Source organism: Macaca nemestrina, chromosome 1 (genome assembly GCF_043159975.1).
Source record: "Macaca nemestrina isolate mMacNem1 chromosome 1, mMacNem.hap1, whole genome shotgun sequence".
NCBI classification, from domain to species: Eukaryota; Metazoa; Chordata; class Mammalia; order Primates; family Cercopithecidae; genus Macaca; species Macaca nemestrina.
The window spans coordinates 213,841,104-213,854,228 of record NC_092125.1 but is presented as its reverse complement, the minus strand read 5'-3'; the positions used below and the strand labels follow the sequence as shown (position 1 = coordinate 213,854,228).

Here is a 13,125-nt window from a genome sequence, read left to right as displayed (position 1 = left end):
CTTTGCATATATTTACTCACTAAATCTTCACATCTCCCGGCTAGATAAGTGCCATTATTACCCTCGTTTTGCAGATAAGGAAACTAGGCATGGAGAGACGGGCAGTAAATAAATATTTGAGGCATGAATGAATGAGAGAATGAGTGATAGGAGTCTTATCATACTTCAAGTTACAGAAATAAAAACAATAACTGCAAGCCCTCGAGTACCAACAGGAGGCTAAGCACAGGATGTGAATCAGGATTCTCCTTGAATCCTTTTGAATCCTCCCGATGAGACATATACAATTAATTCCAGTTTACCAATAAGGGTAACTGAAGCTGGCACAGGTCAGGTCATTTGCCCTGCAAACTGACGGGTCGCGGACTTAACCCCAGGTGTGTCTGACTCCAAAGCTGGCACTCCTAATCCTTGAAAGCTCTCCTGCTTCCATGTCTATCCAAAACATCACCGAGAAGACAAAACCCAAAACAACCCAAGCAGTGAAGCAAGTATCACAACACTCTTAGACTCTCATTTTAGATGCAATTCCAACAGGCTGCTCAGCTTCATTTATCAGGCCCAGCAGCCGGACAGGAATGGAGTTAGAGCAGCTTCTCTTAATAGGAAGGTAAGAGAGGGGTGATTAAAGCGATAATCAATGAAGCCTAGGAGCCTGGGCCACTGTGTGTTGGGGCAGCTGACTCCATCCACATCAAACTAGTGCACCTGGAGCACAATTATTGACTGCAAGTTGCCAAGGAAAGGTAGCATTGTGCAAGAGACTGCAAGGGCGGAGAGCAACGAACTCAGGAGCCTATGTCAAAGAAAGGGGTTGGAGCTGTTCCGCCACTTCCTGACAGATTTAAACTACCTGAGCCTCAGCTTCCTCCACCGGAGAGGTGCAGACAATGATTCTGGCCCCCCACAGAATGCCGGCAAGATTCCACAGGCTCTTGAAGGTGAAAACACTTGGCCAACAGTAGCCAAGGTGAGTTACAGTGTTTGATGCGTTCTGCTTAACAAGACTGGAAAGTAGGCTATACATTTTTGGATATTTTCCAACAAAACGGGGAAAATAATAAAAAACTGCGGTACAGTCATGCACCATATAAGGACGTTTTGGTCCAATGACAGGCCACACATACGACGGTGGTCCCATAAGATTATAAGGTAGCTGCCCTATATGGGCATACACTTTTTTATATTTTATGCCATATTTTAAATTGTACCTTTTCTATGTTTAGATCTGTTTGGATACACAAATACGTACTGTTGTGTTATAACTGCCATTGTGTTACAGTATTTAGAACAGTAACATGCTGTACAGGTTTGTGGCCTAGAAGCAACAGGCTATACCATATAACCTAGCTGTGTAGTGGGCTAGACCATCTAGGTTTGGGTAAGCACATTCCAAGATGTTTGCACAATGACAAAATTGCCTAGCAATGAAGTTCTCAGCATGTATCCCCATTGTTAAGTGACCCATGACTGTACTTCAAGGGTTAAGTTTCATCATCCAGAAACTTCCTTCTTGCAGATCCCCTCGGGAAGCTGATCACAGGAGCCATGACTAACTGCCAGCCTCTTGGCCTTGCTACTAGAATATCCACCTGGTTCACCTTCTGCTTAAAGGTTACCCATGATCTCAATCCACATGTCTAATGAGACCAAGGACAGGCAGAGCAGGACACTGGCTATCGAGTCTGAAATCTAGAAGTCACTAATTCTAAATGGGGCCAACCACTCTGTGAGGACAAGCTGCTAAGAAACTGGGGCTCCCACCTTCAGCCAGCCCCTGGGGAGGTCATTTGAACTCCAAGCCAAATATGGCTGGGGAGGATACCAATAAGCAGCTTGCTGGATCACTCAGTGGAAACGCTAGCCTTGGAATCAGCACCACCATCATCATGGCTGAGTACCTATCACAAAGCAAGCACTGTGTGGGCAAAGCAGGGGATTCTGAGACAGGCAAGTTCCTGCCTTCAAGGAGCTCATAACCTACTGAAGGAGATATACACTGTAAGTGAAGATGATGTGATGAGAGTTAGCCCTCACTAAGCCCTTGGAACATGTGTTTTCTCATTTTAGCTGCACAACAATCCTGTGCTTATCATCTCCATTCTGGAGATGTGGAAACTGGATTCCAGCGAAGGTAAATCATTTACCTAACGTCTTCAGCTGGCAAGTGGTGGAGCCAGGATTCAGACTCAAGCTTTGGCATCAGAGGCCATGCCTGTGGTCCCTACGACCAGTGCAATGGACAGTACAGATAAGGGCCCTGGGGGAACATGCAGGTGAGGAGCTTGAGGATGGGACTCTGGGGTCCAGGGTAGGCTTTGGAAACAGCTGGATGTGGTTGTAAAATTGCTCTGCTGCTCATTCACCAGGGGGAACCCTGAGGCTCCATTGTTTTCTAAAGGGCTATGATGCCTCCATGAAGGAGCACTGTGAAGATGAAAGGAGCTGACTCAGAGAGGGTGCACAGCGCCATCTTGGGCATGTTCCACTGGACCGAAGGGGACCAGAGAGAGCACATGAGCTTTTGTGGGGAGGCTGTGGTCAGGAAAGGGCTTCACAGAAAAGATGGCTTTTAAGATGGGCCTTGGAGGATCAGTCAGTTTGGCTTAACTTCAAGGAAGGAAGCAGGGTGGGGTAGACATGAGCAAAGACACTGGAGATGAAAAAGCTGGGGCCCATCTGGGGAGCAAGCTGGCTGCAGCCCAGGGAGAGAGCTAGAGAGTAGATCGGGACATGGCTGGAAAGGAAGGTGAGTCTACATTTCAGCTGGCAGGGCAATGACCTCTGCCCATGTTTACTGAGATCCACTCTGGGTATGTGCCAGACACCAGGCATTATGGGGTCCATCCTTTGAAGATATCCTCTTTATAGAAGGTCGGGGACAAAGGCAGCAGAGGCACAGCAATGGACTGGCGCTTTCCTTTCCTCCTCTCCTGCCTCCCCCTGGGGCTGTGCATTACACAACACTGCAGAGCGAAAGGCATGTACTGCTGACATTAACTGCACGTACTGCTGACATTAACTGCACGTACTGCTGACATTAAACAGACCGCCATTTCACTGTGCACTGGCAAAGGCACGCGTGCGCACACACGCACACACACACGAGGTGAGAAGCCAATTTGATTCTCCAAAGGATTGCATAATTCTTAGGTGATTTTAAAATAGCTGATGAAGAATCCACTTTAATCTTTTTTGGGTGGGCGCTGAAGGGCTGAAGAGCATCGCTAAGACACTTTTGACAGAATCATTAACAAGAAATAAGCCGCCAGCACTCAGTTGCAAAACCAGCAGCTCCTAAAACCACCATCTTTTACACATTCCGAGGGCCACAGAAGCTTCCTGGATGACCAGTGTGTGTGAGGGGGCAACTCAAACGAGAGGCTGGGCCCAGCCCAGGCCCTCCCCAGCAACTCCCACGGGTCACGGCCTTCCCTTCTGAGATGAGCAGAAACACCACCACTGAAATGATCTTCTTTCACGGCCCCCAAAGAACTGCCTTGTCTGTGCTAATCACTCGGCACCTAATCGTGTCCAGCCTGTGCCTGCTATTCTACCCTGGGCTCAAATTGTATTGAAAATAATCTGATTTGTAACTGTTCATCAGCGTGAAAAGCATTCTCTCAACCAGATTGTGAACGTCTTGAAAGACGGTTAGAATTGCGCTCCTGTCGCAATCCTGTGTCCACATGTCCAGGACAGACCAGATAGCAAATATTTTGCCACATGCTAGATAATGAATCTATCGTTCTTTTTTTCTTTGTTTTTGGAGAGATAGGGCCTCACCATGTTGCCCATGGCTGGTCTCAAACTCCTGGCTTCAAGTGATCCTCCCACCTCGGTCTGTCAAAGTGCTGGGATTACAGCCATGAGCCACCATGCTTGGCCTGAATTTATGGTTCGTGCACGTCTACTAACATTATCTTCTAATGATACTGTCAGTAAATTATTCATCTGCGTATCCCATGAGTCTAGAACAGAGCTTGGCAGACAATAGTCCAGTTAAGGCTTCTTTCGAAGAAATCTTAATTCCACCTTGGAAGAAAGACTTCATCCATGAGGTTGGGACCTGAAGGGTGAACGACGGGAATTAGGCAGATGAGGGAGGGTCGGGAGGAATCTTCTAGGGTCAGAGGGAGTGTGAGGGTGTGTATATGTGTGGTCAGAAATGGGCTTCCAAGCACCCACGGAGGAGCAATTCACCTTGGAGAGAATCAGAAGACATTAGAACTGGAGGGAGGGAGAAAAACAAGGAAGCGTAGGCAGGCAAGTTTGCAGGCCTGATGGCAGAAGGCTGAGGAAGTTTCCATCTGATGGCTTCTATTTTTTCTCTGAAGAGGGCAGTAAAGGTATCTTCTAAGAGGGAGGAGGGAGGGAGGGAGGTGGGAGAGGGAAAGGTGGGAGGTTTCGGGAGCAAAACGACGTTTTGAAATAGCTATTGAGAAGAAAGCAGAGGCTGGGTGAGGTGGCTCATGTCTGTAATCCCAGCACTTTGAGAGGCTGAGGCGGGAGGATCACTTGAGCCCAAGACTTCGAGACCAACCTCAGCAGCATGGCAGAACCCTATTCTACAAAATATAATAAAAATTAGCCAGGCATGGTGATGCACGCCTGTAGTCCCAGCTATAAGGCAGGCTGAGCTGGGGAGGTCCAGGCTGCAGTGAGCTGTGATTGCACCACTGCACTCCAGCCTGGGTGAAGGGGCAAGACCCTGTCTCCCCTTCAAAAAAAAAAAAAAAAAAAAAAGGAAGAAAGAAGAAAGGAGGGAGAGAGAACCCAATGGTTGGTCGGGGATGGAAGTGCAGGGCTGATGGTCTAATTGAGGTTAGAGACCTCCTGTTTGTTACACCAAGGTGTGTGGCTGGCCAAGCCTTCTTCAGTACCCATGTGTAGGCGGACTGATTTGGCTTGGGGTTTCATCAGATGGAAGGAGAGCAGGACTCGGGGAGGGAGGATCCTTTTGAGAAGGCTGAGGGATGGGCCAGGATAGGGAAGAAGCAGGTTGATAGCAAGGGGGAAAGCAGAGACAGCAATGGACAGGTAGCCCAAAGATGGTGAAAAACAGATACAGCAGAAGTGACTCAAGCGGCTGGAAGTGGAAGAGATTGTGGCTGGGGACATCAAAGGAGGTGCAGATGCTGTTGATAAGGTTCCCAGTGTGGCCCGGGGTGGGAGGCTGATGTGAAAATGAGGAGGTCAGGGATCTGGCACTGAAAGGGCTGTACTGAGGATGGGGACCCTGCTCCCCGCAACTCAGATACCCTAGAAGCATCCACTCAGAGTCTAGGGTTCCGAGAATCCATCAGTCCCACAGCCTCATTTTAAAACCAGGGACACTGAGAGGCTCAGGACCTGACCCAAAGTGAGAAACGGGGTTTGAGACTAGTGGTGCTGCTCCCTGCGCCTCCACGCCCCGGCTAGGGCTCTCCTTCTCCCAGACACTCTCCCCAGCGAGAAACAGAGGCAGGTGACGCTAGGAAGAGGAGGAGAGAAGGAGGCCGCAGGTCCCTGTCGCCTCCAGGCCAGGCAATACGGCTGGCAATCCACCGACCTGGAGCTCATGGCCTCCGCCCTCCTGGCCCAGCGGCCCCCACCGACCCCACCCGACCCGACCCGACCAGACCCAACTGGACCCCACCCGACCCAGGCCGGTTCCGGTCACGGCGGAAGCACGTGGCCCCCCACCCCGCGGCGTTGCCCGGGAGACCAGGGCTGTTTACCAGCGGGACAGAGCTGGGCGCAGGCGGCGGATGGAGCGGAACGGCTAGGTGAGCGCGGCTGCCAGACCCGGCGGCCTGCCCTTGGCCTCCGCCGGGCCTGGAAGGGGCCGGGGGAAGCCAGTCCCCGAGCCCCCAGCACGTCACCCTTGAGGGCCTCCCCAGCCCCAGCCCCAGGGACGCGAACCCCGGGAGACAGGCGAGGAACCTGTAGAAAAGTCTGCTCCCGAGGCAAAGCAAGCCTGGCCAGAGCTCACCTTTACCAAAGGGACCTATGCAACCGCTGGGCCATGCCCTCCAGGCTGGGATGTAGCGATGGGGACACAGACCCAGGGAGAGAAAAGGACGTCCCAGTCTCCGGCAGGGCAGAGACCGGAACCAGATGGACCCTCCCCCAGTCCTGTGCTCTTTCACTGAAGTCAGTTCTCACTTTCTAAACGCTCTTTCTCGCCCCTCCCCCAGATCCCTCCTCCACCCCTTAAGCCTGTTGCCTTCTAGGGCGCTGGAACTTGGACATAATTGAGTTATCCCCACCACTTCCTTGCCCTTCTGTCTCTGGAATCATCCCTAATTCTCTTTCCAAACATTTGATCACTTGGTGGCTTGTGGTTCAGTGTGGCACTCTGCATAGGACAGTGTATTCTAATCACTAGTTTGGGGTAGAACTGGGAATGGTACCAGAGTTTTTTCATTCTCAGGCCAACCACCATCTCCTGTTGGTTCTTCAGAGCATTTTTATCCTGAAAGCCTGGTGGGGGTGTGGGTTGGGGGTGGGGAGTGGCAACGGATAGGATTAACTGATACAGTTTTAAAAGACCAATTCAAATGTATGTATCTTGGTATATACCAGCAGATGGTATGTAGGTGGTTATATTTTACTGCATATACTGTAGGCTTAGATTTGGGTTGTGAGTGAAATAGGGTGGTCTGACCCTGTGGTGGGTGGTGGGCACCCTTAGAAAGCAGGAGCCCTGCTTTAGCTTCCCCCATCCACATTTCCTTCTTTCCAGTTGATTTGCTGATGAATCTTAAGGAATGGGCACCTGCCCTTCTGGCAACTTCTTGGAAACAGTTGGCAGTGTTTGCTTCCTGACTCCTAGCAGGCCTCTGGGGCGCAGCTATTGTGTTTAAGTAAACAGGCCACTCGCCTATTCAGCTTGGCAGCTTGGTAGATGCCTACGCCTAGATCTTGTCAAATCAGTTTGTGGTTGAGCGGCTGCCAGGCCTAGAGGTGGTGAAATGAACTGAGCAGGGATAATGATGGCTGCTGCTAGGAGCTTTCCTGGACTGAGGGCGGCGGGCAGAGTTCAGGACCCGACGTGTGAATATAAAGGCACAGTTGGCCCAGATCCCCAGACACCTGTTTCCCCAACCGCCCCATCCCTATGTGATGGCTGCTGGGGAGAGCTGGTGTTCCCTCCGTGTAACAGATGGTCCCTGTGCTCGGGAGGAGGCAGTGGGTTATGAAAGCAGGTTGGATATAATGGTTTTACCTGAAGGAGGTGTTAGTCTCTAAATAACCATGAGTGGGCTCCTAGGAATTAGTCATAATTGAGGTTTTTCTCTGAGATAGCTCACAGTCATGTTATCTTATGACCAGGGTGTCTTGAATATGACACCCCCTGAACATGGATAATTATATAGAACCAAAAGGTATAGAAAGTGCATGCACATACTCAAGTTTTACTGTTAAAAATAATCCCACAGAGAGCCTGTGAGAACACATGACTCTCCTCATCAAAGTTGTTAAGGAAGAGGTTTCTAAGTTACCAAACTCACTGACAGCTAAACCTTCCTGAGGCATGTGTGGGTGTTGGAAGCCAAGCCTGTGATAATTCTGTAGAAGCTGTGGCAAATTAATAGCCATTCCACAAGTGGGGAGGGTGGGCCGAGAGGGGCGTGGGTTTGCCTGTGGAGCTTATCTTTGGCAGAACAGTTGGACAGTTATGACCTTCTCCTGCCATCCTGAGTGAAAGTGCAGAGCTGCTAATTGCCAGAGAAAGACTTGAGAATGAGACTAAAGGGGGAAAAACACATTCTTCACAGTTGATCAGAAAATAGATGAAATTAACAAGGAGATGGGCAGTCTTTTTTGATGCCAAAACTTTGCTAAGGAGAAGGCTCCTGAGCTACTAGCAGCCAGACTGGGTGTGAAAGACGAGGGAGAAGTGGAAAATGGGGAGTGGAGAGAGACTCAGGCTGTGAGTAGAATGCAGCCGACATAGAGGCCTTTAAAAGAGGGTAGCTTTGTCCCGGATTTTGAATTGAGCAGGACATCAGGAAGATACAGGGATGCTGTGTTTTGTTTGGTCCTGGTTTGAGTGGAGAGGAAGCAGATACTCCCTAAAATTAGGCAGCAGTGGTTACATGCACGGAATGGTAAGGTTAGAATACATACCCTGAGAAGCTCAGATTACATTGAAGATTTTGTGATGAAAGGAATGAATTTGCAGGAAGTAATCATTCTATGGGAAGTGAATTTGAGGTAAGTAAAATGTAGAATTAGAAGAGAAGTGATCAACTCAGGATTTTTTTTTCACATGTTTTTGAGGCAACTGAATAGGTGGTAGCTCATTGCAATCCACCTCCCTGTGTTTCTGTGCAGTGGACAGGCAGGGCAGGCATGAGTTTCAGGACTCACCCAGCTGGTTGACTAGGAGTAGAATCACCAAGGACACAGGGGAAAAGTTCTAGAGCAAAACAAGGAAGGCTTTTGAATTTAGCAGACAGAAAGCACTAAACAGACAACCCAAAGCAAACAACAACAACAACAACAACAACAACAACAAAATCCCTTAACGTTTAATTAAGTTTCTACCATGCACTAAGCCTGGTGCTTCCCGCCTTACCTACATTATTTCATGTTATTATCCTCATGTTACAGAAAAAAAGACTGATGTTCTGAGGTATTTAAGTAATACCTCTAAGATCATTTAGCTAATTTGATAGATGAGGAAAGTTTTGTGCCGGAAAGGTCTAGTGATTGCCCCTTGATCAGGTAGCTAGCCAGTGGCAGAAAAGCTGAAATTGAACCCACACCTTGTGACACCCAGTCCTCTGTCCTTTGCTCCCAAATATGCTGTTTCTTGGGGATCATGAATCACTGGAAAGTCACCAGAAGGTCTTTAGAAGGCTAGGAGAGGCCAGGTTCACTTGTGAGCAGAAAAGTCAGGAGTCACAGTGGTGGTCAGGACTCAGAGGGAGGCAGGGAGCCCAACAAGATGTCTGCAATGTTTAGGGAAAGATGCAACTGGAGATTGGGAGGAGGAGGTGCTGGTAGTAGTGTTAGTGAAGTGGCCACCAAGATGGCAATGAAAGAGGAGGTGTCATGGTTTAGCAATTCCGGGTCTGCACAGAGAAATGTTCACGCCTCCCACCATGCTTCAGTTCATTGCTTCTGGCGGATTTAACCAGGACTCACATAGACTCTTGGTGGGAGATCCAGATACAGAGGCCCCAGGGTGCCTGTCAGGTAGCTGGGAAGACAGAAGTCTGAACAGCTCGGGAGGCTGAGGCACAAGAATTGCTTGAACCTGGGAGGCGGAGATTGCAATGAGCTGAGATCGTGTCACTGCATTGCAGCCTGAGTGATGGAGTGAGACTCTGTCTCAAAAAAAAAAAAAAAAAAGAAAGAAAGAAAGAAAGAAAGAAGGAAATGTGAGCAGCTAGTAGACATACAGAATGTGATGTGCTGGGCTCAGGAAGCAGCTTGTATGGGTATAGAGGACACAGGACCGGGTGTCACAAGACCTGGGTCCTATCTCTTGCTCTGCCACCAGCTGGCTGTGTGACCATCAGGAAATCACTCTACCTTTCTGGCTCACACATCTGTAGAATTAGCATATGCCCAGAGTTGCTATAGGACAGCGACCAACAAATGATGGCCCACAGCCCAAATCCGGCCTGTCACCTATTTTGTGTGGCTCATGAACTTAGAATAGCTTTCACATTTTAAAATCATTGAAGAAGAATCAAAAGAGCGTATTTTGTGACACATGAAAATTATCTGAAATTCAAATTTCAGAGTCCAAAAATGAAGTTTTCTTGAAACACAGCAGGTTTTCTGGTTTTTACCAGAAACTTCCCCCCTCCTAAAAGAGTAAGAATTAGTCCCCCACCTTAATCACGCTTAGGTGCAATACTTTTTATTTTCTTGATAGCAGTTGTTACTCTTTGAAAATGTCTATTTACTTGTGGCGTTTAACCCCCGTCTTTCCTCACTATAATGATTTACATTGCAAGGACTTCGTTTCGCTGATGCCTCCCAAGTGCCTAAAATAAATGAATGCATGCCTGAATGAATAAATTGCAGCTGGTGCCCCTTTCTAGATGCCAGAAATTTGTGCTTATTCTGGGCACTCAGGGAGGGAATGGCTTGGATCTAGGAGTCCCAGGAAGTTTAACCCACGGTCTCCTGTTTTTTTCCTGCTTCCTTAGGGGTCTTGAGAAGCAATGGCCACAGAAGCCCCTGTGAATATAGCACCACCTGAGTGTAGCACTGTTGTCAGCACAGCAGTTGACAACCTCATTTGGCAGCCAAACTCACTAAATATGCACATGATAAGGCCCAAGTCCGCCAAGGGACGGACAAGACCAAGTCTGCAAAAATCCCAGGGCGCAGAGGTGTGCGCTCATCATATACCATCTCCGCCTCCAGCCATTCCCTATGAGTCGCCAAGCAGCCAAAAACCAGGAGCCTGTGCACCCAAATCTCCAAACCAGGGAGCTTCTGATGAGATCCCTGAGCTGCTGCAGCAAGTTCCCATTGGAGCTTCCTCTTCTCTCAATAAGTATCCAGTCCTTCCTTCTATCAACAGAAAGAACCCAGAGGAGGAGGCTGTGGAAAGCGTCGCCAAAAAGGCCAGCTCACTGCAACTGAGCAGTATCCAGGCTCTTTACCAAGAGGAGACCTGCAGCATGAAGACAAGTGAACAAGATTCCAGAGCTCAAGCTTTTGCCATGGAGAGGAAATTCATCATCCGAACCAAGAAACAGGGCTCTTCCAGGGCTGGAAACCTGGAGGAACCATCGGACCAAGAACCAAGGTTGCTGCTTGCTGTCAGATCACCAACAGGCCAAAGGTTTGTACGCCATTTCCGGCCAACTGATGATTTGCAAACCATTGTTGCTGTGGCGGAACAGAAAAACAAAACCTCCTACCGACACTGCAGCATTGAAACAATGGAGGTGCCCAGGAGGCGATTTTCTGACCTCACCAAATCTCTACAAGAGTGCCGAATCCCCCACAAGTCTGTGCTGGGCATCTCACTGGAAGATGGGGAAGGGTGGCCCTGAGTCTACAGCCACCCAGCTGAGGTCCTGGGTCTCTGAGCAAAGGAGCATGCTTGGGCGTCGTGGCCTCCCAGGCAGCCTGTTTCAAGTGCCATGTGGACCTGGTGCAACTGGGAAGCGTGGGACTCTCGTTTCCACTGCGTGTCCTCTGAAGCAGTGAAATCTGTGCCTGCGCCAAGTGCGCTGAGAAGGCTCCCTTCCAGCTGTTCCATTCTCTCCGCCACCAGCATAACTGGCAAGTTACCAAGGCTGTTCCTGAAACAGTGGTGATCACGACTTCTCCTTTCCAGAGTTTGGGGTCCTTCTAAACTAATGGTCCTTTTGGAACACCAGCTTGCCTTTACAGTGAACTCTGATTCTCTTGAAGCCAATGCTTTCCTTTCTGTATTTGATGCAGGATTAAACACTTCCCAGAGTGGATTCTAGTCTGGTAAATAACCAGGGTGTAGGAACTATCTAACTGGCATTTGTGTTTCTTGCAAGTATTTTAAAGAAATACTTGTTGACCCCGTCTTTGGAAGTAGCCCTTGGCCATGCATGGTTAGTTTCTTAGGGATTTATTATTTGTATGAGGTGGCATCGAAGGGAAGAATGGGTTTTCTTCCCCCAAAACATCAGCTTTTCTAAAATAGTTCTAGAGCTTGAAAGTAAGTTGCTTCCGTGAGCATGGATTACCCAGTAGCTACTTTTAAATAGAGACTGACTAGGTTTACAACTTCTGGTAGCTACTTTGTGGGCTGAAATCTTCCAAAACAGAAAAAGCCAGTGCAATCTGATTTCTTTTGCTTTTGTCAGTAATGGAATCTTTTGTTTTTAAAATGTACAAACCTCTAAGTCTAAACGGGTTTGTACTGACAACTTCCTTGGCTTATCTGGGGTTGGAGCAGTTGTTTTATTCCCCAGTTTGTGTGTTGCCCACTTCAAACATGGAGTGTCCTTTGGAGCTGTGACAGAGGTGCCTGTTCTGACTTAGAACCTCTGGAGGAGGAGGGAGGTGCCTTGGTCTGGTGTTACTCTGCTGTGCCTGTACTGAAAGACCATGTGCCCCAAGCATCTGGTTGGCCGTCATGAAGTACATCAGCCTGTCTTAGCCTGAGCTGCTTTGAAGACCATGGAGTCTTGTGTTTCCAACTTTGAAGTGATGATATGGACAATTTGCCAATGTTCTCTTCTATTGCAAGTTCAGCCAGACTCCATGACTCATCTGATCCCTTTTATGGCCAAATCATCCTTCAGAGTAGGGAACACTCAGACGTTCTGGGCATGTTGTTCCCCCAGAGCTTGGTCATCACGAAGCCCTGAGTTCTAGTGTGTACCCCCGCCTCCTGGGTATACAGAGAGAAGGCAGGAATCAGGAGTTCCAGAAGCATATAAATGTGGCTACCCCAGCAACAAGCGCATCCTGTGCTCAGATAAGGTGCATGGTTGGGAGTGTTTTTGTTGCATACTGAGGCTTAGCCGTGGAGATGGGCACCACTGCCATTTGCTCAGAAGAAAGCGGCTGGCCTTGTCCTAACTGTATCCCACACCACCCAGATCACTCTAGAATAGGTTATTTCTGAACGTTTTACAGAATTTCTTAATACCATCCTGGTTTGGTCAGCCATGCCTTTGATTGGAAAGGTCAGCTGGGGCCAGTGGTGCCTCGGGCAGGCCCACACAACTGGCCACCTCTTCCCGTTAATGACCACAGCAGAGGGAACTTGAGCCCAGAACCTAAAAGTACAGGAATTTCACTTCCCACCAGGACTCGGGCATGTAACTCTACGTCTGATCTAGGAGGCTGGGGGAAGAGCCTCCCATAAAAATCACACCTACTCCGTGGTAAGAATAAAATGCCACCCACCTGGGACTTGGTAATTTCTCCAGACAGGAAAGCTTTAGAAAACTTGAGTGAAATGGAGCAAGCTTGAAGGAGTTAGAATCTTCTACGCTTAGGATTTGCTGCTGCTGGTGAGCTTAGAATTTTGGGGTTGGGAAAAAGTGGAAGGCATAAGCATAGAAATATTTTAGGATATATGAATAAAGCTAGACTCAAACCATCATAATAAACTTTTTTTTTTTTTGGACAAAAGATGATGTTACTAACAATAAAAACCAACTTGTGTGAAACTTA

At 48.5% G+C, this 13,125-nt stretch overlaps 2 protein-coding genes across 3 annotated transcripts in view; one reads left to right on the top strand and one right to left on the bottom strand.

Moving 5' to 3' along the window:
- Positions 1 to 5,904, bottom strand: part of LOC105483094 (phospholipase A2 group IIC) — a 23,856-nt gene extending 17,952 nt beyond the window's left edge. Inside the window, exon 1 of the mRNA XM_071099269.1 lies at positions 5,721 to 5,904. The gene's annotated coding sequence lies outside the window, so the exon portion shown is untranslated. The remainder of the gene's footprint in view (positions 1 to 5,720) is intronic.
- LOC105483095 (UBX domain protein 10) lies at positions 5,660 to 13,125 on the top strand. 2 transcript variants are annotated; one of them, XM_011743729.2, is made up of 2 exons: positions 5,660 to 5,768; positions 10,155 to 13,125. In XM_011743729.2, the coding sequence occupies exon 2, from the start codon at positions 10,170 to 10,172 to the stop codon at positions 11,010 to 11,012; it is 843 nt and encodes a 280-aa protein (XP_011742031.1). In that variant the 5' UTR covers positions 5,660 to 5,768; positions 10,155 to 10,169; the 3' UTR covers positions 11,013 to 13,125. The 2 variants fall into 2 exon arrangements, with proteins under 2 accessions (XP_011742031.1, XP_011742032.1); XM_011743730.3 differs by lacking the exon at positions 5,660 to 5,768 and adding an exon at positions 5,890 to 6,135.

Excerpts from the sequence above, each read along its gene's own strand:
- LOC105483095 (XM_011743729.2), top strand. The coding sequence starts at position 10,170 with ATGGCCACAGAAGCCCCTGTGAATATAGCACCACCTGAGTGTAGCACT.